Source organism: Myxine glutinosa, chromosome 5 (assembly GCF_964187855.1).
Source record: "Myxine glutinosa chromosome 5, kmMyxGlut1.1, whole genome shotgun sequence".
NCBI lineage: Eukaryota > Metazoa > Chordata > Myxini > Myxiniformes > Myxinidae > Myxine > Myxine glutinosa.
The window spans coordinates 38,278,737-38,305,230 of record NC_136265.1 but is presented as its reverse complement, the minus strand read 5'-3'; the positions used below and the strand labels follow the sequence as shown (position 1 = coordinate 38,305,230).

Genomic DNA, 26,494 nt, shown 5'->3' with positions numbered 1-26,494 from the left:
GTTATGCTGTTAACAGATGATAATGCTGGTTATGCTATTAACAGATGAGTATGCTGGTTATGCTATTAACAGATGATTATGCTGGTTATGCTATTAACAGATGATTATGCTGGTTATGCTATTAACAGATGATTATGCTGGTTATGCTATTAACAGATGATTATGCTGGTTATGCTATTAACAGATGATGATGCTGGTTATGCTATTAACAGATGATTATGCTGGTTATGCTATTAACAGATGATCATGCTGGTTATGCTATTAACAGATGATTATGCTGGTTATGCTATTAACAGATGATTATGCTGGTTATGCTATTAACAGATGATTATGCTGGTTATGCTATTAACAGATGATTATGTTGGTTATGCTATTAACAGATGATTATGCTGGTTATGCTATTAACAGATGATTATGCCAGTTATGCTATTAACAGATGATTATGCTGGTTATGCTATTAACAGATGATTATGCTGGTTATGCTATTAACAGATGATTATGCTGGTTATGCTATTAACAGATGATTATGCTGGTTATGCTATTAACAGATGATTATGCTGGTTATGCTATTAACAGATGATTATGCCAGTTATGCTATTAACAGATGATTATGCTGGTTATGCTATTAATAGATGATTATGTTGGTTATGCTGTTAACAGATGATTATGCTGATTATGCTATTAACAGATGATTATGCTGGTTATGCTATTAACAGATGATTATGCTGGTTATGCTATTAACAGATGATTATGCTGGTTATGCTATTAACAGATGATTACGCTGGTTATGCTATTAACAGATGATTACGCTGATTATGCTATTAACAGATGATTATGTTGGTTATGCTGTTAACAGATGATTATGCTGGTTATGCTATTAACAGATGATTATGCTGGTTATGCTATTAACAGATGATTATGCTGGTTATGCTATTAACAGATGATTATGCTGGTTATGCTATTAACAGATGATTATGCTGGTTATGCTATTAACAGATGATTATGCTGGTTATGCCATTAACAGATGATTATGCTGATTATGCTATTAACAGATGATTATGCTGGTTATGCCATTAACAGATGATTATGCTGGTTAAGCTGTTAACAGATGATTATGCTGGTTATGCTATTAACAGATGATTATGCTGGTTATCCTATTAACAGATGATTATGCTGGTTATGCTATTAACAGATGATTATGCTGGTTATGCTATTAACAGATGATTATGCTGATTATGCTATTAACAGATGATTCTGCTGGTTATGCTATTAACAGATGATTATGCTGGTTATGCTATTAACAGATGATTACGCTGGTTATGCTATTAACAGATGATTATGCTGGTTATGCTATTAACAGATGATTATGCTGGTTATGCTATTAACAGATGATTATGCTGGTTATGCTATTAACAGATGATTATGCTGGTTATGCTATTAACAGATGATTATGCTGGTTATGCTATTAACAGATGATTATGCCAGTTATGCTATTAACAGATGATTATGCTGGTTATGCTATTAACAGATGATTATGCCAGTTATGCTATTAACAGAAGATTATGCTGGTTATGCTATTAACAGATGATTATGCTGGTTATGCTATTAACAGATGATTATGCTGGTTATGCTATTAACAGATGATTATGCTGGTTATGCTATTAACAGATGATTATGCTGGTTATGCTATTAACAGATGATTATGCTGGTTATGCTATTAACAGATGATTATGCTGGTTATGCTATTAACAGATGATTGTGTTGGTTATGCTGTTAACAGATGAGTATGTTGGTTATGCTGTTAACAGATGATAATGCTGGTTATGCTATTAACAGATGAGTATGCTGGTTATGCTATTAACAGATGATTATGCTGGTTATGCTATTAACAGATGATTATGCTGGTTATGCTATTAACAGATGATTATGCTGGTTATGCTATTAACAGATGATTATGCTGGTTATGCTATTAACAGATGATTATGCTGGTTATGCTATTAACAGATGATGATGCTGGTTATGCTATTAACAGATGATTATGCTGGTTATGCTATTAACAGATGATCATGCTGGTTATGCTATTAACAGATGATTATGCTGGTTATGCTATTAACAGATGATTATGCTGGTTATGCTATTAACAGATGATTATGCTGGTTATGCTATTAACAGATGATTATGCCAGTTATGCTATTAACAGATGATTATGCTGGTTATGCTATTAACAGATGATTATGCCAGTTATGCTATTAACAGATGATTATGCTGGTTATGCTATTAACAGATGATTATGCTGGTTATGCTATTAACAGATGATTATGCTGGTTATGCTATTAACAGATGATTATGCTGGTTATGCTATTAACAGATGATTATGTTGGTTATGCTATTAACAGATGATTATGCTGGTTATGCTATTAACAGATGATTATGCCAGTTATGCTATTAACAGATGATTATGCTGGTTATGCTATTAACAGATGATTATGCTGGTTATGCTATTAACAGATGATTATGCTGGTTATGCTATTAACAGATGAGTAGGCTGGTTATGCTATTAACAGATGATCATGCTGGTTATGCTATTAACAGATGATTATGCTGGTTATGCTATTAACAGATGATTATGCTGGTTATGCCATTAACAGATGATTATGCTGGTTATGCTATTAACAGATGATTATGCTGGTTATGCTATTAACAGATGATTATGCTGGTTATGCTATTAACAGATGATTATGCTGGTTATGCTATTAACAGATGATTATGCTGGTTATGCTATTAACAGATGATTATGCCAGTTATGCTATTAACAGATGATTATGCTGGTTATGCTATTAACAGATGATTATGCTGGTTATGCTATTAACAGATGATTATGCTGGTTATGCTATTAACAGATGATTATGCTGGTTATGCTATTAACAGATGATTATGCTGGTTATGCTATTAACAGATGATTATGTTGGTTATGCTATTAACAGATGATTATGCTGGTTATGCTATTAACAGATGATTATGCCAGTTATGCTATTAACAGATGATTATGCTGGTTATGCTATTAACAGATGATTATGCTGGTTATGCTATTAACAGATGATTATGCTGGTTATGCTATTAACAGATGAGTAGGCTGGTTATGCTATTAACAGATGATCATGCTGGTTATGCTATTAACAGATGATTACGCTGGTTATGCTATTAACAGATGATTATGCTGGTTATGCCATTAACAGATGATTATGCTGGTTATGCTATTAACAGATGATTATGCTGGTTATGCTATTAACAGATGATTATGCTGGTTATGCTATTAACAGATGATTATGCTGGTTATGCCATTAACAGATGATTATGCTGATTATGCTATTAACAGATGATCATGCTGGTTTTGCTATTAACAGATGATTATGCTGATTATGCAATTAACAGATGATTATGCTGGTTATGCTATTAACAGATGATTATGCTGGTTATGCTATTAACAGATGATCATGCTGGTTATGCTATTAACAGATGATTATGCTGGTTATGCTATTAACAGATGATTATGCTGGTTATGCTATTAACAGATGATCATGCTGGTTATGCTATTAACAGATGATTATGCTGGTTATGCTATTAACAGATGATTATGCTGGTTATGCTATTAACAGATGATTATGCTGGTTATGCTATTAACAGATGATTATGCTGGTTATGCTATTAACAGATGATCATGCTGATTATGATATTAACAGATGATTATGCTGGTTATGCTATTAACACATGATTATGCTGGTTATGCTATTAACAGATGATCATGCTGGTTATGCCATTAACAGATGATTATGCTGATTATGCTATTAACAGATGATTATGCTGGTTATGCTATTAACAGATGATTATGCTGATTATGCTATTAACAGATGATAATGCTGGTTATGCTATTAACAGATGATTATGCTGGTTATGCTATTAACAGATGATTATGCTGATTATGCTATTAACAGATGATGATGCTGGTTATGCTATTAACAGATGATTATGCTGGTTATGCTATTAACAGATGATCATGCTGGTTATGCTATTAACAGATGATTATGCTGGTTATACTATTAACAGATGATTATGCTGGTTATGCTATTAACAGATGATTATGCTGGTTATGCTATTAACAGATGATTATGTTGGTTATGCTATTAACAGATGAGTTGGCTGGTTATGCTATTAACAGATGATTATGCTGGTTATGCTATTAACAGATGATTATGCTGGTTATGCTATTAACAGATGATTATGCTGGTTATGCTATTAACAGATGATTATGTTGGTTATGCTATTAACAGATGATTATGCCAGTTATGCTATTAACAGATGATTATGCTGGTTATGCTATTAACAGATGATTATGCTGGTTATGCTATTAACAGATGATTATGTTGGTTATGCTATTAACAGATGATTATGCTGGTTATGCTATTAACAGATGATTATGCCAGTTATGCTATTAACAGATGATTATGCTGGTTATGCTATTAACAGATGATTATGCTGGTTATGCTATTAACAGATGATTATGCTGGTTATGCTATTAACAGATGAGTAGGCTGGTTATGCTATTAACAGATGATCATGCTGGTTATGCTATTAACAGATGATTACGCTGGTTATGCTATTAACAGATGATTATGCTGGTTATGCCATTAACAGATGATTATGCTGGTTATGCTATTAACAGATGATTATGCTGGTTATGCTATTAACAGATGATTATGCTGGTTATGCTATTAACAGATGATTATGCTGGTTATGCCATTAACAGATGATTATGCTGATTATGCTATTAACAGATGATCATGCTGGTTATGCTATTAACAGATGATTATGCTGATTATGCAATTAACAGATGATTATGCTGGTTATGCTATTAACAGATGATTATGCTGGTTATGCTATTAACAGATGATCATGCTGGTTATGCTATTAACAGATGATTATGCTGGTTATGCTATTAACAGATGATTATGCTGGTTATGCTATTAACAGATGATCATGCTGGTTATGCTATTAACAGATGATTATGCTGGTTATGCTATTAACAGATGATTATGCTGGTTATGCTATTAACAGATGATTATGCTGGTTATGCTATTAACAGATGATTATGCTGGTTATGCTATTAACAGATGATCATGCTGATTATGATATTAACAGATGATCATGCTGGTTATGCCATTAACAGATGATTATGCTGATTATGCTATTAACAGATGATTATGCTGGTTATGCTATTAACAGAAGATTATGCTGATTATGCTATTAACAGATGATAATGCTGGTTATGCTATTAACAGATGATTATGCTGGTTATGCTATTAACAGATGATTATGCTGATTATGCTATTAACAGATGATGATGCTGGTTATGCTATTAACAGATGATTATGCTGGTTATGCTATTAACAGATGATCATGCTGGTTATGCTATTAACAGATGATTATGCTGGTTATACTATTAACAGATGATTATGCTGGTTATGCTATTAACAGATGATTATGCTGGTTATGCTATTAACAGATGATTATGTTGGTTATGCTATTAACAGATGAGTTGGCTGGTTATGCTATTAACAGATGATTATGCTGGTTATGCTGTTAACAGATGATAATGCTGGTTATGCTATTAACAGATGATTATGCTGGTTATGCTATTAACAGATGATTATGCTGATTATGCTATTAACAGATGATAATGCTGGTTATGCTATTAACAGATGATTATGCTGGTTATGCTATTAACAGATGATTATGCTGATTATGCTATTAACAGATGATGATGCTGGTTATGCTATTAACAGATGATTATGCTGTTTATGCTATTAACAGATGATCATGCTGGTTATGCTATTAACAGATGATTATGCTGGTTATGCTATTAACAGATGATTATGCTGGTTATGCTATTAACAGATGATTATGCTGGTTATGCTATTAACAGATGATTATGCTGGTTATGCTATTAACAGATGAGTTGGCTGGTTATGCTATTAACAGATGATTATGCTGGTTATGCTGTTAACATATGATAATGCTGGTTATGCTATTAACAGATGATTATGCTGGTTATGCTATTAACAGATGATTATGCTGGTTATGCTGTTAACAGATGATAATGCTGGTTATGCTATTAACAGATGAGTATGCTGGTTATGCTATTAACAGATGATTATGCTGGTTATGCTATTAACAGATGATTATGCTGGTTATGCTATTAACAGATGATTATGCTGGTTATGCTATTAACAGATGATTATGCTGGTTATGCTATTAACAGATGATTATGCTGGTTATGCTATTAACAGATGATTATGCTGGTTATGCTATTAACAGATGATGATGCTGGTTATGCTATTAACAGATGATTATGCTGGTTATGCTATTAACAGATGATTATGCTGGTTATGCTATTAACAGATGATTATGCTGGTTATGCTGTTAACAGATGATTATGCTGGTTATGCTATTAACAGATGAGTATGCTGGTTATGCTATTAACAGATGATTATGCTGGTTATGCTATTAACAGATGATTATGCTGGTTATGCTATTAACAGATGATGATGCTGGTTATGCTATTAACAGATGATTATGCTGGTTATGCTATTAACAGATGATCATGCTGGTTATGCTATTAACAGATGATTATGCTGGTTATGCTATTAACAGATGATTATGCTGGTTATGCTATTAACAGATGATTATGCTGGTTATGCTATTAACAGATGATTATGTTGGTTATGCTATTAACAGATGATTATGCCGGTTATGCTATTAACAGATGATTATGCCAGTTATGCTATTAACAGATGATTATGCTGGTTATGCTATTAACAGATGATTATGCTGGTTATGCTATTAACAGATGATTATGCTGGTTATGCTATTAACAGATGATTATGCTGGTTATGCTACTAACAGATGATTATGCTGGTTATGCTATTAACAGATGATTATGTTGGTTATGGTGTTAACAGATGATTATGCTGGTTATGCTATTAACAGATGATTATGCCAGTTATGCTATTAACAGATGATTATGCTGGTTATGCTGTTAACACATGATTATGCTGGTTATGCTATTAACAGATGATAATGCTGGTTATGCTATTAACAGATGAGTAGGCTGGTTATGCTATTAACAGATGATCATGCTGGTTATGCTATTAACAGATGATTATGCTGGTTATGCTATTAACAGATGATTATGCTGGTTATGCCATTAACAGATGATTATGCTGGTTATGCTATTAACAGATGATTTTGCTGGTTATGCTATTAACAGATGATTATGCTGGTTATGCTATTAACAGATGATCATGCTGGTTATGCTATTAACAGATGATTATGCTGGTTATGCTATTAACAGATTAACAGAACAGAATCATTAACAGATGATTATGCTGGTTATGCTGTTAACACATGATTATGCTGGTTATGCTATTAACAGATGATAATGCTGGTTATGCTATTAACAGATGAGTAGGCTGGTTATGCTATTAACAGATGATCATGCTGGTTATGCTATTAACAGATGATTATGCTGGTTATGCCATTAACAGATGATTTTGCTGGTTATGCTATTAACAGATGATTATGCTGGTTATGCTATTAACAGATGATCATGCTGGTTATGCTATTAACAGATGATTATGCTGGTTATGCTATTAACAGATTAACAGAACAGAATCATTAACAGATGATTATGCTGGTAGATTATGCTCTCTGGCTACGGCTTCCTCTCCGCTCCCACCTTTTGTTCATATGTGTTCTGTACCATCCCCCAAACAGTGATGACTCCATCTACATTTCACTGTCTGACAACATGGACCAACTTCTATCCACTCATCCCAACTCTCTCTTCCTCATATGTGGTGACTTCAATTGTCATCATGCCACCTGGTTGGGTGTGGGTTCCTCTCTCACCAGTCATGGCACCTCAGCAAAGGACTTCTGTGACTCACTGGGATTGACACAATCTGTCAATTTCCCGACCCGGATCTCAGCCAATGGAGTATCTTCTCTTCTAGACTTGGTTATGACTAACTTCCCTGCTAATGTCTGCTGCTCTTCTTCTGCTCCAATCGGTTCTTCTGATCATGTGCTTGTCAAAGTGGACATCTCTCTGGCCATTCTCAGAGAGCCTCCTCAGCGTCGACGAGTCTGGCATTTCACTCAGGCCGACTGGGACGGTCTTCAAGCAGCCATCAATCGTCTGGATTGGTCTCCCATCTCCACTGCCTCTGACATCAATTCTTCCTGGGAATTCTTCCAAAGCAAACTGATCTCTCTCATGCACAGATTTATCCCATCTCGCCTTCAGTTGTCTTACCCTTCCTCCCGTCCATGGTACACTGAATCTTGTGGTGAGGCAGTTGCCCTGAAACAACTTGCCTTTGCCTCTTGGAAGGCTAATCCAACTGAAGGAAATCTCAGTTCCTTCCACCAAGCTCGGAACAAGTGTGTGTCTACCCTCAGGAGTGCCAGGAAGCACTATCTCTCCTCACTCAAGAATGAACTCTCAAACCTGTCTCCTTCCTCCAAATCCTGGTGGCGTCTGGTCAAATCCGTTTCTGGTGTTTGTTCCCCCTCCATCCCCTCCCTTACCTCAAATGGCCACACAGTTGACATCGCACGTGACAAAGCCGAATGCCTCAACTCTGTGTTTGCCTCAAAATCCTTAGTCCCAAACCCATCTCTCTCTGTTCCCACCTTTCCCAGTCGAACCAAACTGCTCCTGGACTCTGTGACCTTCTCTCCTGACAAGGTGGAGGAGTTTTTGTCAAACCTCGACTCTGATTCTGCAACTGGACCAGATGGCATCAGCCCACGGGTCCTAAAATCCTGCTCTGCCGCTCTATCTCACCCTCTCTCTGTTCTTTTCACCCTATCTTTTGCTCAAGGTCATCTGCCAGCATCCTGGAAATCAGTAAACATTACCGCTTTACACAAAAAAGGTGCAAAAACAGATCCTTGCAACTACAGACCAATCAGTCTGCTCCCAATTATCAGCAAAGTCATGGAATCCATCATTGCTTCGGATATGAAATCTTTCCTCTTCTCCAATGGCTTGATCTCTGATCATCAATTTGGTTTCAGACCAGGTCACTCTACTCTGGACATGCTGCTTCTGCTGTCTCAACAATGGATGGAGGTCCTCAATGCCAAACAGGAAATCAGAGCTGTCTCCCTTGACATATCACGTGCCTTCGATACGGTCTGGCACCCAGCTCTGCTCACCAAACTCTCCTCCTATGGTATCCATGGAAATCTCCATGCATGGCTTGCGGACTTCCTCTCTGGTCGTAGTCAACGTGTGGCCCTGAATGGATTTCTCTCATCTCCCCTTCCCGTTCAGGCTGGAGTTCCCCAAGGCAGTGTGCTGGGCCCTGTGCTTTTTCTGGTCTTTATCAATGATCTCTCCGACTCTCTGGAAAATCCTCTGTATCTCTTTGCTGATGACTCCACTCTCTGCCGCTCCATTCCTCTTCCCTCAGATCGACAGTCTGCAGCCTCCTCACTCTCTGAAGACCTGGACAAAATCACAGACTGGTCAAACATGTGGAACATGTCTTTCAATCCTGACAAATCTCACACTCTTACTATGTCTCTCCGAAAAGATCGACTGGACAACCCTCCCATCTACTTTCTCAACAATCCTCTCCAAGAAGTTCTGTCGCTCAAGCTTTTGGGTCTCACCATCTGCCATGATCTTTCTTGGGAAAACCACATTTCCAAGCTGGCCTCCAAAGCCAGTCGCCGACTGGGCATCCTCCGTCGTGCGAAGTCCTTCCTAGGCACACCTGAGCTCCTCACCACATACAAGGCTTTCATCCGCAGCTCAATGGAATACTGTTCTCCCCTATGGGCTGGTGCTCCTGCCTCACACCTGGCTCGGCTTCACGCTGTTGAATCCAAAGCTTTCAGAATCATTGGAATCTCCCGCGATGAAGCTATCTCTGAGGGCCTTTCACTCACTCACCGCAGGCAGGTAGGTGGTCTTTCTGTCTTCTACCGACTCCTCTCCGGCCTTGCTCCCCCAGCTCTCTCTGTGCTCTGTCCCCCAAATATTCCTACAGGTCGCACAAGATCTGCCAGCCACCCTCTGATGGTTAAACTGCCGAAATCTCGGCTCTCTGCTCACCTTCACTCTTTCATTCCTCTTTTCTCCCGCCTCTGGAACAAACTCCCACACTCACTTCAATCACACTCCTCCCTCCAGGTCTTCAAAACAGCTGTTCACCACCATCTCTTATCTTCCCCCATCCAAAACCTTGATCTTTTCTACCCCCACTAATTCACCCCAGATCCACCTTGTTTGAAATTCCAACTTCTTTCCTGGAAATCTTGGCAGTGTCCATATGTTTTATACCTCTCCCACCCCCCCCCCCCTTCCCATGCCTCCCCCCCAAAGCCCTCTCCCTCCCACAGTTCTCTCGATGTCTCCATGTCTCTCGGTCCCTGCTCTCAAATGTTGTGTTTGTGTCCTTCCCCCTCTCTCCCCATCTTGTCTACCGCTCCCGATGTTATTTGTTTTGTGTGTCTGTTTGTCTTTCTGTGTGATTATTGTTCGCTCTTTCACGAGCCTCGATCTTGTATACAAAAAAAAAACAACAACAACAACAAAAAAACAGATGATTATGCTGGTTATGCTATTAACAGATGATTATGCTGGTTATGCTATTAACAGATGATTATGTTGGTTATGCTATTAACAGATGATTATGCTGGTTATGCTATTAACAGATGATTATGCCAGTTATGCTATTAACAGATGATTATGCTGGTTATGCTATTAACAGATGATTATGCTGGTTATGCTGTTAACAGATGATAATGCTGGTTATGCTATTAACAGATGATTATGCTGGTTATGCTATTAACAGATGATTATGCTGGTTATGCTGTTAACAGATGATAATGCTGGTTATGCTATTAACAGATGAGTATGCTGGTTATGCTGTTAACAGATGATTATGCTGGTTATGCTATTAACAGATGATATGCTGGTTATGCTATTAACAGATGATTATGCTGGTTATGCTATTAACAGATGATTATGCTGGTTATGCTATTAACAGATGATGATGCTGGTTATGCTATTAACAGATGATTATGCTGGTTATGCTATTAACAGATGATCATGCTGGTTATGCCATTAACAGATGATTATGCTGGTTATGCTATTAACAGATGATTATACTGGTTATGCTATTAACAGATGATTATGCTGGTTATGCTATTAACAGATGATTATGTTGGTTATGCTATTAACAGATGATTATGCTGGTTATGCTATTAACAGATGATTATGCCAGTTATGCTATTAACAGATGATTATGCTGGTTATGCTATTAACAGATGATTATGCTGGTTATGCTATTAACAGATGATTATGCTGGTTATGCTATTAACAGATGATTATGCTGGTTATGCTATTAACAGATGATTATGTTGGTTATGCTATTAACAGATGATTATGCCAGTTATGCTATTAACAGATGATTATGCTGGTTATGCTATTAACAGATGATTATGCTGGTTATGCTATTAACAGATGATTATGCTGGTTATGCTATTAACAGATGAGTAGGCTGGTTATGCTATTAACAGATGATCATGCTGGTTATGCTATTAACAGATGATTATGCTGGTTATGCTATTAACAGATGATTATGCTGGTTATGCCATTAACAGATGATTATGCTGGTTATGCTATTAACAGATGATTATGCTGGTTATGCTATTAACAGATGATTATGCTGGTTATGCTATTAACAGATGATTATGCTGGTTATGCTATTAACAGATGATTATGCTGGTTATGCTATTAACAGATGATTATGCCAGTTATGCTATTAACAGATGATTATGCTGGTTATGCTATTAACAGATGATTATGCTGGTTATGCTATTAACAGATGATTATGCTGGTTATGCTATTAACAGATGATTATGCTGGTTATGCTATTAACAGATGATTATGCTGGTTATGCTATTAACAGATGATTATGTTGGTTATGCTATTAACAGATGATTATGCCAGTTATGCTATTAACAGATGATTATGCTGGTTATGCTATTAACAGATGATTATGCTGGTTATGCTATTAACAGATGATTATGTTGGTTATGCTATTAACAGATGATTATGCTGGTTATGCTATTAACAGATGATTATGCCAGTTATGCTATTAACAGATGATTATGCTGGTTATGCTATTAACAGATGATTATGCTGGTTATGCTATTAACAGATGATTATGCTGGTTATGCTATTAACAGATGAGTAGGCTGGTTATGCTATTAACAGATGATCATGCTGGTTATGCTATTAACAGATGATTACGCTGGTTATGCTATTAACAGATGATTATGCTGGTTATGCCATTAACAGATGATTATGCTGGTTATGCTATTAACAGATGATTATGCTGGTTATGCTATTAACAGATGATTATGCTGGTTATGCTATTAACAGATGATTATGCTGGTTATGCCATTAACAGATGATTATGCTGATTATGCTATTAACAGATGATCATGCTGGTTATGCTATTAACAGATGATTATGCTGATTATGCAATTAACAGATGATTATGCTGGTTATGCTATTAACAGATGATTATGCTGGTTATGCTATTAACAGATGATCATGCTGGTTATGCTATTAACAGATGATTATGCTGGTTATGCTATTAACAGATGATTATGCTGGTTATGCTATTAACAGATGATCATGCTGGTTATGCTATTAACAGATGATTATGCTGGTTATGCTATTAACAGATGATTATGCTGGTTATGCTATTAACAGATGATTATGCTGGTTATGCTATTAACAGATGATTATGCTGGTTATGCTATTAACAGATGATCATGCTGATTATGATATTAACAGATGATTATGCTGGTTATGCTATTAACACATGATTATGCTGGTTATGCTATTAACAGATGATCATGCTGGTTATGCCATTAACAGATGATTATGCTGATTATGCTATTAACAGATGATTATGCTGGTTATGCTATTAACAGATGATTATGCTGATTATGCTATTAACAGATGATAATGCTGGTTATGCTATTAACAGATGATTATGCTGGTTATGCTATTAACAGATGATTATGCTGATTATGCTATTAACAGATGATGATGCTGGTTATGCTATTAACAGATGATTATGCTGGTTATGCTATTAACAGATGATCATGCTGGTTATGCTATTAACAGATGATTATGCTGGTTATACTATTAACAGATGATTATGCTGGTTATGCTATTAACAGATGATTATGCTGGTTATGCTATTAACAGATGATTATGTTGGTTATGCTATTAACAGATGAGTTGGCTGGTTATGCTATTAACAGATGATTATGCTGGTTATGCTATTAACAGATGATTATGCTGGTTATGCTATTAACAGATGATTATGCTGGTTATGCTATTAACAGATGATTATGTTGGTTATGCTATTAACAGATGATTATGCCAGTTATGCTATTAACAGATGATTATGCTGGTTATGCTATTAACAGATGATTATGCTGGTTATGCTATTAACAGATGATTATGTTGGTTATGCTATTAACAGATGATTATGCTGGTTATGCTATTAACAGATGATTATGCCAGTTATGCTATTAACAGATGATTATGCTGGTTATGCTATTAACAGATGATTATGCTGGTTATGCTATTAACAGATGATTATGCTGGTTATGCTATTAACAGATGAGTAGGCTGGTTATGCTATTAACAGATGATCATGCTGGTTATGCTATTAACAGATGATTACGCTGGTTATGCTATTAACAGATGATTATGCTGGTTATGCCATTAACAGATGATTATGCTGGTTATGCTATTAACAGATGATTATGCTGGTTATGCTATTAACAGATGATTATGCTGGTTATGCTATTAACAGATGATTATGCTGGTTATGCCATTAACAGATGATTATGCTGATTATGCTATTAACAGATGATCATGCTGGTTATGCTATTAACAGATGATTATGCTGATTATGCAATTAACAGATGATTATGCTGGTTATGCTATTAACAGATGATTATGCTGGTTATGCTATTAACAGATGATCATGCTGGTTATGCTATTAACAGATGATTATGCTGGTTATGCTATTAACAGATGATTATGCTGGTTATGCTATTAACAGATGATCATGCTGGTTATGCTATTAACAGATGATTATGCTGGTTATGCTATTAACAGATGATTATGCTGGTTATGCTATTAACAGATGATTATGCTGGTTATGCTATTAACAGATGATTATGCTGGTTATGCTATTAACAGATGATCATGCTGATTATGATATTAACAGATGATCATGCTGGTTATGCCATTAACAGATGATTATGCTGATTATGCTATTAACAGATGATTATGCTGGTTATGCTATTAACAGAAGATTATGCTGATTATGCTATTAACAGATGATAATGCTGGTTATGCTATTAACAGATGATTATGCTGGTTATGCTATTAACAGATGATTATGCTGATTATGCTATTAACAGATGATGATGCTGGTTATGCTATTAACAGATGATTATGCTGGTTATGCTATTAACAGATGATCATGCTGGTTATGCTATTAACAGATGATTATGCTGGTTATACTATTAACAGATGATTATGCTGGTTATGCTATTAACAGATGATTATGCTGGTTATGCTATTAACAGATGATTATGTTGGTTATGCTATTAACAGATGAGTTGGCTGGTTATGCTATTAACAGATGATTATGCTGGTTATGCTGTTAACAGATGATAATGCTGGTTATGCTATTAACAGATGATTATGCTGGTTATGCTATTAACAGATGATTATGCTGATTATGCTATTAACAGATGATAATGCTGGTTATGCTATTAACAGATGATTATGCTGGTTATGCTATTAACAGATGATTATGCTGATTATGCTATTAACAGATGATGATGCTGGTTATGCTATTAACAGATGATTATGCTGGTTATGCTATTAACAGATGATCATGCTGGTTATGCTATTAACAGATGATTATGCTGGTTATGCTATTAACAGATGATTATGCTGGTTATGCTATTAACAGATGATTATGCTGGTTATGCTATTAACAGATGATTATGCTGGTTATGCTATTAACAGATGAGTTGGCTGGTTATGCTATTAACAGATGATTATGCTGGTTATGCTGTTAACATATGATAATGCTGGTTATGCTATTAACAGATGATTATGCTGGTTATGCTATTAACAGATGATTATGCTGGTTATGCTGTTAACAGATGATAATGCTGGTTATGCTATTAACAGATGAGTATGCTGGTTATGCTATTAACAGATGATTATGCTGGTTATGCTATTAACAGATGATTATGCTGGTTATGCTATTAACAGATGATTATGCTGGTTATGCTATTAACAGATGATTATGCTGGTTATGCTATTAACAGATGATTATGCTGGTTATGCTATTAACAGATGATTATGCTGGTTATGCTATTAACAGATGATGATGCTGGTTATGCTATTAACAGATGATTATGCTGGTTATGCTATTAACAGATGATTATGCTGGTTATGCTATTAACAGATGATTATGCTGGTTATGCTGTTAACAGATGATTATGCTGGTTATGCTATTAACAGATGAGTATGCTGGTTATGCTATTAACAGATGATTATGCTGGTTATGCTATTAACAGATGATTATGCTGGTTATGCTATTAACAGATGATGATGCTGGTTATGCTATTAACAGATGATTATGCTGGTTATGCTATTAACAGATGATCATGCTGGTTATGCTATTAACAGATGATTATGCTGGTTATGCTATTAACAGATGATTATGCTGGTTATGCTATTAACAGATGATTATGCTGGTTATGCTATTAACAGATGATTATGTTGGTTATGCTATTAACAGATGATTATGCCGGTTATGCTATTAACAGATGATTATGCCAGTTATGCTATTAACAGATGATTATGCTGGTTATGCTATTAACAGATGATTATGCTGGTTATGCTATTAACAGATGATTATGCTGGTTATGCTATTAACAGATGATTATGCTGGTTATGCTACTAACAGATGATTATGCTGGTTATGCTATTAACAGATGATTATGTTGGTTATGGTGTTAACAGATGATTATGCTGGTTATGCTATTAACAGATGATTATGCCAGTTATGCTATTAACAGATGATTATGCTGGTTATGCTGTTAACACATGATTATGCTGGTTATGCTATTAACAGATGATAATGCTGGTTATGCTATTAACAGATGAGTAGGCTGGTTATGCTATTAACAGATGATCATGCTGGTTATGCTATTAACAGATGATTATGCTGGTTATGCTATTAACAGATGATTATGCTGGTTATGCCATTAACAGATGATTATGCTGGTTATGCTATTAACAGATGATTTTGCTGGTTATGCTATTAACAGATGATTATGCTGGTTATGCTATTAACAGATGATCATGCTGGTTATGCTATTAACAGATGATTATGCTGGTTATGCTATTAACAGATTAACAGAACAGAATCATTAACAGATGATTATGCTGGTTATGCTGTTAACACATGATTATGCTGGTTATGCTATTAACAGATGATAATGCTGGTTATGCTATTAACAGATGAGTAGGCTGGTTATGCTATTAACAGATGATCATGCTGGTTATGCTATTAACAGATGATTATGCTGGTTATGCCATTAACAGATGATTTTGCTGGTTATGCTATTAACAGATGATTATGCTGGTTATGCTATTAACAGATGATCATGCTGGTTATGCTATTAACAGATGATTATGCTGGTTATGCTATTAACAGATTAACAGAACAGAATCATTAACAGATGATTATGCTGGTAGATTATGCTCTCTGGCTACGGCTTCCTCTCCGCTCCCACCTTTTGTTCATATGTGTTCTGTACCATCCCCCAAACAGTGATGACTCCATCTACATTTCACTGTCTGACAACATGGACCAACTTCTATCCACTCATCCCAACTCTCTCTTCCTCATATGTGGTGACTTCAATTGTCATCATGCCACCTGGTTGGGTGTGGGTTCCTCTCTCACCAGTCATGGCACCTCAGCAAAGGACTTCTGTGACTCACTGGGATTGACACAATCTGTCAATTTCCCGACCCGGATCTCAGCCAATGGAGTATCTTCTCTTCTAGACTTGGTTATGACTAACTTCCCTGCTAATGTCTGCTGCTCTTCTTCTGCTCCAATCGGTTCTTCTGATCATGTGCTTGTCAAAGTGGACATCTCTCTGGCCATTCTCAGAGAGCCTCCTCAGCGTCGACGAGTCTGGCATTTCACTCAGGCCGACTGGGACGGTCTTCAAGCAGCCATCAATCGTCTGGATTGGTCTCCCATCTCCACTGCCTCTGACATCAATTCTTCCTGGGAATTCTTCCAAAGCAAACTGATCTCTCTCATGCACAGATTTATCCCATCTCGCCTTCAGTTGTCTTACCCTTCCTCCCGTCCATGGTACACTGAATCTTGTGGTGAGGCAGTTGCCCTGAAACAACTTGCCTTTGCCTCTTGGAAGGCTAATCCAACTGAAGGAAATCTCAGTTCCTTCCACCAAGCTCGGAACAAGTGTGTGTCTACCCTCAGGAGTGCCAGGAAGCACTATCTCTCCTCACTCAAGAATGAACTCTCAAACCTGTCTCCTTCCTCCAAATCCTGGTGGCGTCTGGTCAAATCCGTTTCTGGTGTTTGTTCCCCCTCCATCCCCTCCCTTACCTCAAATGGCCACACAGTTGACATCGCACGTGACAAAGCCGAATGCCTCAACTCTGTGTTTGCCTCAAAATCCTTAGTCCCAAACCCATCTCTCTCTGTTCCCACCTTTCCCAGTCGAACCAAACTGCTCCTGGACTCTGTGACCTTCTCTCCTGACAAGGTGGAGGAGTTTTTGTCAAACCTCGACTCTGATTCTGCAACTGGACCAGATGGCATCAGCCCACGGGTCCTAAAATCCTGCTCTGCCGCTCTATCTCACCCTCTCTCTGTTCTTTTCACCCTATCTTTTGCTCAAGGTCATCTGCCAGCATCCTGGAAATCAGTAAACATTACCGCTTTACACAAAAAAGGTGCAAAAACAGATCCTTGCAACTACAGACCAATCAGTCTGCTCCCAATTATCAGCAAAGTCATGGAATCCATCATTGCTTCGGATATGAAATCTTTCCTCTTCTCCAATGGCTTGATCTCTGATCATCAATTTGGTTTCAGACCAGGTCACTCTACTCTGGACATGCTGCTTCTGCTGTCTCAACAATGGATGGAGGTCCTCAATGCCAAACAGGAAATCAGAGCTGTCTCCCTTGACATATCACGTGCCTTCGATACGGTCTGGCACCCAGCTCTGCTCACCAAACTCTCCTCCTATGGTATCCATGGAAATCTCCATGCATGGCTTGCGGACTTCCTCTCTGGTCGTAGTCAACGTGTGGCCCTGAATGGATTTCTCTCATCTCCCCTTCCCGTTCAGGCTGGAGTTCCCCAAGGCAGTGTGCTGGGCCCTGTGCTTTTTCTGGTCTTTATCAATGATCTCTCCGACTCTCTGGAAAATCCTCTGTATCTCTTTGCTGATGACTCCACTCTCTGCCGCTCCATTCCTCTTCCCTCAGATCGACAGTCTGCAGCCTCCTCACTCTCTGAAGACCTGGACAAAATCACAGACTGGTCAAACATGTGGAACATGTCTTTCAATCCTGACAAATCTCACACTCTTACTATGTCTCTCCGAAAAGATCGACTGGACAACCCTCCCATCTACTTTCTCAACAATCCTCTCCAAGAAGTTCTGTCGCTCAAGCTTTTGGGTCTCACCATCTGCCATGATCTTTCTTGGGAAAACCACATTTCCAAGCTGGCCTCCAAAGCCAGTCGCCGACTGGGCATCCTCCGTCGTGCGAAGTCCTTCCTAGGCACACCTGAGCTCCTCACCACATACAAGGCTTTCATCCGCAGCTCAATGGAATACTGTTCTCCCCTATGGGCTGGTGCTCCTGCCTCACACCTGGCTCGGCTTCACGCTGTTGAATCCAAAGCTTTCAGAATCATTGGAATCTCCCGCGATGAAGCTATCTCTGAGGGCCTTTCACTCACTCACCGCAGGCAGGTAGGTGGTCTTTCTGTCTTCTACCGACTCCTCTCCGGCCTTGCTCCCCCAGCTCTCTCTGTGCTCTGTCCCCCAAATATTCCTACAGGTCGCACAAGATCTGCCAGCCACCCTCTGATGGTTAAACTGCCGAAATCTCGGCTCTCTGCTCACCTTCACTCTTTCATTCCTCTTTTCTCCCGCCTCTGGAACAAACTCCCACACTCACTTCAATCACACTCCTCCCTCCAGGTCTTCAAAACAGCTGTTCACCACCATCTCTTATCTTCCCCCATCCAAAACCTTGATCTTTTCTACCCCCACTAATTCACCCCAGATCCACCTTGTTTGAAATTCCAACTTCTTTCCTGGAAATCTTGGCAGTGTCCATATGTTTTATACCTCTCCCACCCCCCCCCCCCTTCCCATGCCTCCCCCCCAAAGCCCTCTCCCTCCCACAGTTCTCTCGATGTCTCCATGTCTCTCGGTCCCTGCTCTCAAATGTTGTGTTTGTGTCCTTCCCCCTCTCTCCCCATCTTGTCTACCGCTCCCGATGTTATTTGTTTTGTGTGTCTGTTTGTCTTTCTGTGTGATTATTGTTCGCTCTTTCACGAGCCTCGATCTTGTATACAAAAAAAAAAAACAACAACAACAAAAAAACAGATGATTATGCTGGTTATGCTATTAACAGATGATTATGCTGGTTATGCTATTAACAGATGATTATGTTGGTTATGCTATTAACAGATGATTATGCTGGTTATGCTATTAACAGATGATTATGCCAGTTATGCTATTAACAGATGATTATGCTGGTTATGCTATTAACAGATGATTATGCTGGTTATGCTGTTAACAGATGATAATGCTGGTTATGCTATTAACAGATGATTATGCTGGTTATGCTATTAACAGATGATTATGCTGGTTATGCTGTTAACAGATGATAATGCTGGTTATGCTATTAACAGATGAGTATGCTGGTTATGCTGTTAACAGATGATTATGCTGGTTATGCTATTAACAGATGATATGCTGGTTATGCTATTAACAGATGATATGCTGGTTATGCTATTAACAGATGATTATGCTGGTTATGCTATTAACAGATGATTATGCTGGTTATGCTATTAACAGATGATGATGCTGGTTATGCTATTAACAGATGATTATGCTGGTTATGCTATTAACAGATGATCATGCTGGTTATGCCATTAACAGATGATTATGCTGGTTATGCTATTAACAGATGATTATACTGGTTATGCTATTAACAGATGATTATGCTGGTTATGCTATTAACAGATGATTATGTTGGTTATGCTATTAACAGATGATTATGCTGGTTATGCTATTAACAGATGATTATGCCCGTTATGCTATTAACAGATGATTATGCTGGTTATGCCATTAACAGATGATTATGCTGATTATGCTATTAACAGATGATTATGCTGGTTATGCTATTAACAGATGATTATGCTGGTTATGCTATTAACAGATGATTATGCTGATTATGCTATTAACAGATGATTATGCTGGTTATGCTATTAACAGATGATTATGCTGGTTATGCTATTAACAGATGATCATGCTGGTTATGCCATTAACAGATGATTATGCTGGTTATGCTATTAACAGATGATTATGCTGGTTATGCTATTAACAGATGATTTTGTTGGTTATGCTTTTAACAGATGATCATGCTGGTTATGCCATTAACAGATGATTATGCTGGTTATGCTATTAACAGATGATTATGCTGGTTATGCTATTAACAGATGCTTATGCTGGTTATGCTATTAACAGATGATTATGTTGGTTATGCTATTAACAGATGATTATGCTGGTTATGCTATTAACAGATGATTATGCCAGTTATACTATTAACAGATGATTATGCTGGTTATGCTATTAACAGATGATTCTGTTGGTTATGCTGTTAACAGATGATTATACTGGTTATGCTATTAACAGATGATTATGCTGGTTATGCTATTAACAGATGATTGTTATGCAGATACTCTCAAGACTCTCTGCTCACCTTCACTCTTTCATTCCTCTTTTCTCCTGCCTCTGGAACAAACTCCCTCACTCTATTCAATCCCACTCCTCCCTCCAGGTCTTTAAAACAGCTGTTCACCACCATCTATTATCTTCCCCCATCCAAAACCTTGATCTTTTCTAACCCCATTAATTCACCCCAGATCCACTTTTTTTAAATACCAACTTCTTTCCCGGAAGTCCCAGCTGTGTCCATGTGTTTCATACTTCTCGAACCACCCCCCCCCCCCCCTTCCCATGCCTCCTCCTCCCAAGCCCTCTCCCTCCCACAAATCTACCGATGTCCCTGCTCTCAAATGTTGTGTTTGTGTGCTTCCCCCTCTCTTCCCATATTGTCTACCACTCCCCTTATTATATGTTTTATGTGTCGGGTTGTTTTTCTGTGATTAATGTTAGCTCTGTTAAAAGAGAGCCTCGATCTTGTATATAAAAAAAAGAAAAGAAAAAAAAGATGTTTGTTAGATGAATATGATGACACATACCTGAAAGGCCTGAATATGTCCAGATCCAGCTACTGTTACAAGTGACTCATCACCAGCTAGATCCATCCCAACCACCATAGGTTGTTCCAAACTGCTTGTTTCATTTGTCGGCACATTTTCGTGTTCAATATCCAGTACACCGCCATGCCGCACACAAAGTCGAAGCACTTCTGGAGACCAGGCTGCAGCAAGATTGGGTCAACGTTCGCTTTAGTTCGTTCAGCAGACATGTGCCTGATTTGCACCACTTTTGATGATAAAATAATGGAATGTGGCAAACAGTTGGAGCATGTCCAAAGAAGGATTTTTCGGCTGTAGGGCCATCACAGATTTGCCTCCTGACAACAACGGCAGCAATTATTCCCCCCAAAAAATCAAAATGGCCGCCATCAGTAGCTATTTTAGATTAAATCCATTGTTGGGTAGCAACATTTATTCATTGGGGTTATTAAGGTTTATATATTGTCGTAAAAGGTTATTGAAGCTAGCAACACCGATTATTACCAAAGGTGGATGGAGGGAGGTTATGTTTTCACACCTGTCTGTCTGTCTGTTTGTTACTTGCCGGAATTTATTCCGGCAAGTATGTTGATTGGTTGGTTTGTCTGTCTGTTTGTCTGTCTGTCTATTTGTGCACAGTACTACGTCTACATCGTTGGACATAGCATCGCCATACTTTACACACATATTTGCCTATCCCTGGAATAGACTGTGCCCAATTTTTAACTCTCTAGGCCCAAGTTCAAGCTCAAGGTCACCCAAAACGTGAAAATCATGACCGCAGCATAAAGCCAGGGCGAGGCGGAGTGATACAGCGGAAGGATTCGATGGTTTAAATGAAGTCGCGATGAGGCGGATTTTCATTGGGACCTTCATCCTGATTTAGTTACCTCTGCCACCAAAGGTGGATTGAGGTTATGTTTTCACCCCTTTCTGTTTGTCCATTTGTTACTTATTCCGGCAAGTATGTTGGTTGGTTGGTTTGTTACTTGCCAGAATAGATTCGCCGGAATAGATTTTGGGTGGTGAGGGGGCTTGAAGCCAGATTTTAATCTTACAGCCGCCATGTTGGTGCTCGCCGTCACTGTGTTGCGAAGTGAAAGACGCCTCAGAGCTGTCACATTCACACATTCACAATCGCTATGTCGTATGTACTCCCGATACGTGTTTCCTTCATTATAAAAACTACCAAGTCAACAGTTAAAAGGATTTTGAGCCGATAGGTGTTACGGCCTTGGCAAGATCGATGGAGACAGCGATCTGTTAGCTTAAACACCACCCAAATAGCTATGTGGAATTCTCTCATGTAGAGATTAAACCCACGTCCGTTTGAACTTTGGCCGAGGTCATTATTTACTTTTAATGATGTTTATATATGAATCAAAAAGTAGATAATTGGTTTTGGGATTGTGAGTCTCGTGGGATTGTGAGTTGGAGAAACGACCGTGATGGCGGGGAGTGGGTTGGCATTTTCTCAAGCAGGGATTCAACTCATGTCCTTATGTATTATTATTTTGATCAAAAATGGCCGATAAAAAGTACATTCCGGCAAGTCCTCGGTCTCTGACCGATTTTTCAATTTGTTTGTCCGTTTGTGAACAAAATATCTCAAAAATTTGTGGACGGATTCGGACGAAATTTGGCAGAGATGTAGCGTATCTTTTAGGACAAAATCATTTTATTTTCGTGAAGATCCGGATTCGGATCCGGCTACTATAATTTTAAAAGTGATTCTTCACCATTGGGAGATTGGGTCAGAAACGATACACAGCAGGATATCTCAAAAAGTTATGGACGGATTTGGACGAAACTTGTTGAACAGGTTGTGTGTGTGACAAGGAAGAATCGAATGAATTTTGGTGAAGATTCCGATTCGGATCCGGCTAGTAGAATTTTTTAAGTGATTCTTCACCATTGAGTGATATGACCAACCAGGCGGAGGTATGCTCTCTACTGAGTGCCGCTCTAGTTTTGTAATATATTTTAATGCTCTGATTTTTGAGTTATTTAACTAAAACTTAATCGGGTCCACCAATGACAGAAAAGGTGCAGTTCTAAAAATGCGGTGAAGTAATTTGACCAGAAGTTTGAAAGCAACCCTCTATAAAGCAACGGGAAACTAGAAAGTATCCGAAAATGCAAAGCCTCTCCGCGTTCAGTCGCCCAAATAACAAAAACAGTTTAAAAAAATACAAACTGAAAATTGATGATTTTATGTAGTCTTGACCTTTGACCTTTTGATATTAAAAAAAAATCAGTTTCTAGCTTTGATTGGTTAACCGATTTAGTGACCCAATATTCAAATTCTTTAAATTTCAGGTCAATCGTGTGAAAATTGGTGAAAATTGACGGGTACTTTGAGCTTCTCTGCCCACTGAAGTTTTGTTTTGTTGAACCTAAGTCGACACCGGTCATGCCATTTTGCTTTGTGATGGCAGAACGTTATTGCGTGCCTGATGTTCCGGGTTGTAGAGCGTCCACCACCTTGCATACTTTGGCCATTGGTATTCAGATGGTATACTCATGATACTGTTCTAGAAACCACCACCAGGAAAAGCTACGTCTACTGCTACTCTATAGGTAAATTATACAGCTACAACACTTGGATTGTACCTGAAAGAAAAAGATGCAAAGTATGAAAACAGAAATACCTCCGTCTTTGCTGAACATACATATCAACACACATGTCAACATACATGTCAAAAGGAGAATCATCATTGTTGATAAACAGAGGCACAGTTTATTACACGTTCGGTCTACCAAATATCGGTAAATGGTAAGTTATCAGGGGACAAATATGGGGGATGACCCTACAGCCAAAAATCTTTCTTAGGACATGCCAAATTCCTAAGCATATTCATGCTTTGGACATGCCAAATCTTAGGACATGCCAGGAAGGGGTTTTTTTTTGGACTTTTATTGACCAAAAGGTCTGAGAGTTGTTTCTAGGGAAAAAAATATTTGTAGAATTCAAAAATCCATTTCTGACAAAAATGTACTTGGACATTTTCCCACAATTTGCTCTTGAAGTGGGGTCCTCTGTTACGGTACTCTGTTACAGTCCTCTGTTACAGTCAGTTGTTACGGTACGCGGATTGGATGTTATTTACCGAGCGGAGGTAACCGCGGCCGAACAGTTGTTCCCCGTTTCTTCCCGACTCACCCGATTCACCCAGACGTTGGCCAAATCGCGCTATGCCAAATCAATGATAGAAAGGACACGACGACTGGGAATTTAGGCCACCAAAGAATTGGGCCTTCTCCCCCAAATAAAATGTGTATTAGCTACTTTTCTATTTGTCTAGAATGCATATGCTCAAATAAATGGTGATTATGGTATATTATGAGCTCCTCTTGACATACAAAGCCCTCCATAACCTGGCCCCATCCTACCTGGCTGACCTCCTCTCCAGACACACTCCCACCTGCAACCTCCGCTCTGCTGGTACCAACCTCCTGACCCCCTCCATCCGGACCAAATTCAGATCCTGGGGGGACAGGGCCTTCTCCATCGCTGCTCCCACCCTCTGGAACTCACTACCTCACACCATCAGAGACTCCTCCTCACTCACCACATTCAAAACATCACTAAAGACCCACCTGTTCAACACTGCATTCAACATTCAACCCACAGCATTTAACCCCTGACTATCTCTTCTCCTTCTCCCTCCTTTTGCTTTAAATATTTCCCTATTGATTCTTGTCTTTTTGCAATTGTTGTTTTCATGTATTGTTATGCATTATTTTTGCCACTCTGTCAAAGCGCCTTTGGGCTTCTGGAAAAGCGCTATACAAAATAAATGAATTATTATTATTATTATTATTATAATGAATTGGAATCTTTCAGCTGTAAGCATTTGACACCATCCATGTGTTCGTATGATATCCAGAGAGCAAGATCTTGGAATTTTTTTTTACTGATGGGACGCATCTGCAGCTACACCCGAGAAACAACTCTCAGACCTATTTTGGTAAATAAAAGTCAAATAAAACTCCCCGAGCTCTGCGACTAGATGCTTTTATCATCAAAGGCAGAATTCCTCCAAATATTTAACATACAATATCTGCTCAAGTAATTATAACTAGATATCTGGGATCACAAAGCGATCACGAGCCTCCCCTGACCTCACCGATTGTCTGTGACTTACCCCGGGCCCGTGATTCAATGAAACTTTCTGGGGGGCCACCCTCGGGTCAGGTCATGGGAACAACCCCCCTCGCTAACCTCGGCAAGGAAATTAATGTACGTATGTGGATGCTTGAAAATCATTGAGAAAAAAAAACAAACGCTGGGCCAATCTCCACCAGATTTTGTATACCTGCTGGGGGTACCCAGAGTGAGGTCATGGGTACAACCTCCCAAGTCATGGGCACAAGCAAAGTAATTCTCTGTTTGTATGTCAACGCTGAAGTCTTAGTAATAGTCTCAAGTGTTTGTGCGTTGTTTGTGTTTGTTACTAATTCACAGCTGGACCGTAGCACCTGAAGGCCGAAACCTTCGGGTGCAGGTACTCCAGAATTTGGGCAACGTTTTAAGCAACCAAACGTTGGCCTTGAAGTCCATTTTTAGGCCACCAAAGGCCGCTCTAAAGTGTACATTGGGATGTGGGTTCGGGCAGTGCTACCGCCGGCCCGCAGGCAAATAGAAACCACCATGAGGCCAATAACTCCATCGCTTTTCAATGTCCAACATGTCCCGAAACCCCCGCCAGGAAAAGCTCACCCGGCCTGGCATTGCC

The 26,494-nt window shown here is 38.4% G+C and overlaps 2 protein-coding genes across 5 annotated transcripts in view; one reads left to right on the top strand and one right to left on the bottom strand.

Annotated features, from left to right (window-relative positions):
- Nucleotides 1-26,494, top strand: part of LOC144892253 (uncharacterized) — a 350,787-nt gene that overhangs the window by 217,882 nt on the left and 106,411 nt on the right. The window lies entirely within an intron of this gene.
- ADA (adenosine deaminase) overlaps nt 1-26,494 on the bottom strand; it is a 119,017-nt gene that overhangs the window by 11,130 nt on the left and 81,393 nt on the right. For all 4 annotated transcript variants that reach the window (XM_078777904.1, XM_078777902.1, XM_078777905.1 and 1 more), the window contains one exon: nt 21,756-21,937. In XM_078777904.1, the coding sequence (XP_078634030.1) occupies nt 21,756-21,937 (182 nt within the window). The remainder of the gene's footprint in view (nt 1-21,755; nt 21,938-26,494) is intronic.